This window comes from Antennarius striatus, chromosome 7 (assembly GCF_040054535.1).
Source record: "Antennarius striatus isolate MH-2024 chromosome 7, ASM4005453v1, whole genome shotgun sequence".
Classification (NCBI taxonomy): Eukaryota; Metazoa; Chordata; class Actinopteri; order Lophiiformes; family Antennariidae; genus Antennarius; species Antennarius striatus.
The window spans coordinates 5027501-5030000 of NC_090782.1; the positions used below are offsets into that span (position 1 = coordinate 5027501).

At 44.2% G+C, this 2500-nt stretch overlaps 1 protein-coding gene across 1 annotated transcript in view; it reads left to right on the forward strand.

The window, feature by feature from the left end:
* Positions 1-2500, forward strand: part of nrl (neural retina leucine zipper) — a 7246-nt gene that overhangs the window by 2047 nt on the left and 2699 nt on the right. The window contains exons 2-3 of the mRNA XM_068319944.1: positions 681-1482; positions 1591-1878. Coding sequence (XP_068176045.1) covers positions 865-1482; positions 1591-1878 — 906 coding nt within the window. The 5' untranslated portion in view covers positions 681-864. The remainder of the gene's footprint in view (positions 1-680; positions 1483-1590; positions 1879-2500) is intronic.

Sequence of the window (2500 nt, forward strand, 5' to 3'; positions counted from 1 at the left end):
AGAAACTACCACTCAGTTATTCAAGATAGTTCACCAACTTTGGCGTGAGTGGTTTCATGTCAGAACCATTCACAGGTGTGATGTTAGCTAACTACACTACATAACGTTTGCATTCCGCCGATGAACAGATGCCTGTTTCTTTCAAATAAAAGTGTGATTGAATTAATCAGAAAATTCATTTAAAATTAACTTCATATATTGAGTTACTCTCATAAATTTGTGTTATTACATAGAAAATTGAATTATTTTGGTGACGAAACCATTAATTTAGGAGGTCTCTGATTTAATTGTACAAACAACATATCACGCGGGAGGAGTTTACCACATTTTGCTAACCCAAAAGTTAAGAAAAATTAAACTATTTATTTGTCAATTTGTGCATAGCCTTTTGTAGCTTTTGTTGTACTTGCATCAAGATGTGTCACATGGCTTAGTGTCCACTGGGGCAGCAATTTAGAAATGGAAAACATCATAGCTATTGGTTTTTGACAGAAATTACGCTGTTTCCTACTTTTCATTCTGTGTGCAACTATGGGCCTCACTGTCTGCTATTAATATGAAACTTTACTGTCCCTGGTGCAATTGAGTTGCATTGAGGAAAATGGAGAGGGAATGAAGAGGGGATTGTACCTTATACTCATCGAATTTGTTCCTTTCTTTCCATTCCATCTTTCCTTTAGGAGACAGGACGAAAGGACGAGAGAACGGAGACGTAGAGGTCCTGAAGACTTACCGACCAGCTGACTTCTTGATATCACTACTGCTGCTGTCTATGAACGGCCCAGAGGCAGACGACCAGACTGTCCAACAATCCTGACACACGGAATAAACCCTGTTGAAGCTGTAACAGCAGCAGCAGACAAGATGTCCTCTCCTTCCCTCCCCATGCCCTCACTCCCCCCAAGCCCTCTGGCAATGGAGTACCTAAACGACTTTGACCTTCTCAAGTTTGAGGTGAAACCTGACACTCCTCCGCTCCCTCCTCCGTGTTCATATCCAAAATCTGGCCTCCCCCATGACCCCTCCAGCTCTCCATACACCAGCCACCCTCCACAGGACTCAAGTTTGAGCTCCAGCCCTTACAATTCCCTGCCACCCTCACCAACACTCAGCGATGCCCATCCGCCACCTTCAGGCTCTTCCTCCCTTTCTTCATCCTCCTCCTCCATCTCCTTCCCACTCTCCATCTCAAACAGCTTCACCTCCAGCATCAGCTCGGGCTCTCAGGGCAACGTGGAAGGCAGTCCGACCCACAGCGGGCCTCAGGGCCCTACCCCGACCTCCCTGGAGGACTTAATCTGGCTGGCTGCACTGCAGCAGCAGTTTGGGGGCGAGGTGACGGGGCCCGCCACTTTGCTAGGGGCCCTGGGAGGAGTGCCGGAACGAGGCGACCGAGACAGGGGGACGGGTAACGGCTTTCTTGGCTGTGAGGATGCTGTGGAGGCTTTATTGAATTCAGCTGCTGCCGCTGTTAGCTCCCAGGTAACTACCAATTTTAGATGGTTCTTTTTATTGTAACGTTGATATGACAGTGCTGGTTCTTACCTTCTATGTCTACTGCTTCTTTATCATCATCATCATCATCATCAGTTTCCAGGTCTCTCTCAGAGTTCAGGCAGCAACCTGGGAGACTCCAGCAGCGACAGTGGAGCTGACATGTCTTGTACAAAAGCAGCAGACATGTGCCATCGCCCACTGGTTTTCCTGTCATCAACTGCTCCCTCACTCCCCAATTCTGCCCCAGCCTCAGCTCCCTACTCACAACACCTCAGCCCCCAGGGCCGGCTTCATCACCACCCACATCACCATCATCAGCATCACCAACACCATCCCATGCATGGAAGCCATCACCACCATCACCACCCAAATATGAGTCAGGTATGCAGGGCACCACTGACATAACAAAGCTCAGCTGGAAATTCCCATTTAAAACAACACGGCGGATTTTTGGAGGTAATGGGACCGAAAGAATAATTGATCACCGTGATCACCCTCTCATCAAACATTTACAATAACTGTAGAAAAAAATACTTTGTGCACATTTAAAATTACATTTGTTCATCGAATATATTATAATGTAAACACTGTTACAATTCAAGTAATTTAAACATTTTATAGTGTTACCACTGTTCTTACTGTATTGTCGTTCTTTACCAGTACCAGCCTCCACTTACATAGAGATATCTGTCCTAGTTGTGAACATTAATAAATACAAAATGAACTAATAATAAATACAGTAAATACAACATTAATAATTAATATTTATATCCTTGATCTATGCTAGAGTGTGTTATAAACCATATTAACAATCAATGCTGTTATTTTGGATTCATGTAAATTTATCAGTCTCTGTTTTGGTTGATCAAGATGTCTGGTGGCTATATGGAACACTGTGTGAGCTTATGTTAATGTCTGCTATTATTGCTGTGTATAATCCTGATAACTGTCAACCACGTTTAGTCAGATTACATGACAGATTACAGACATGTGGTCCCGAAAT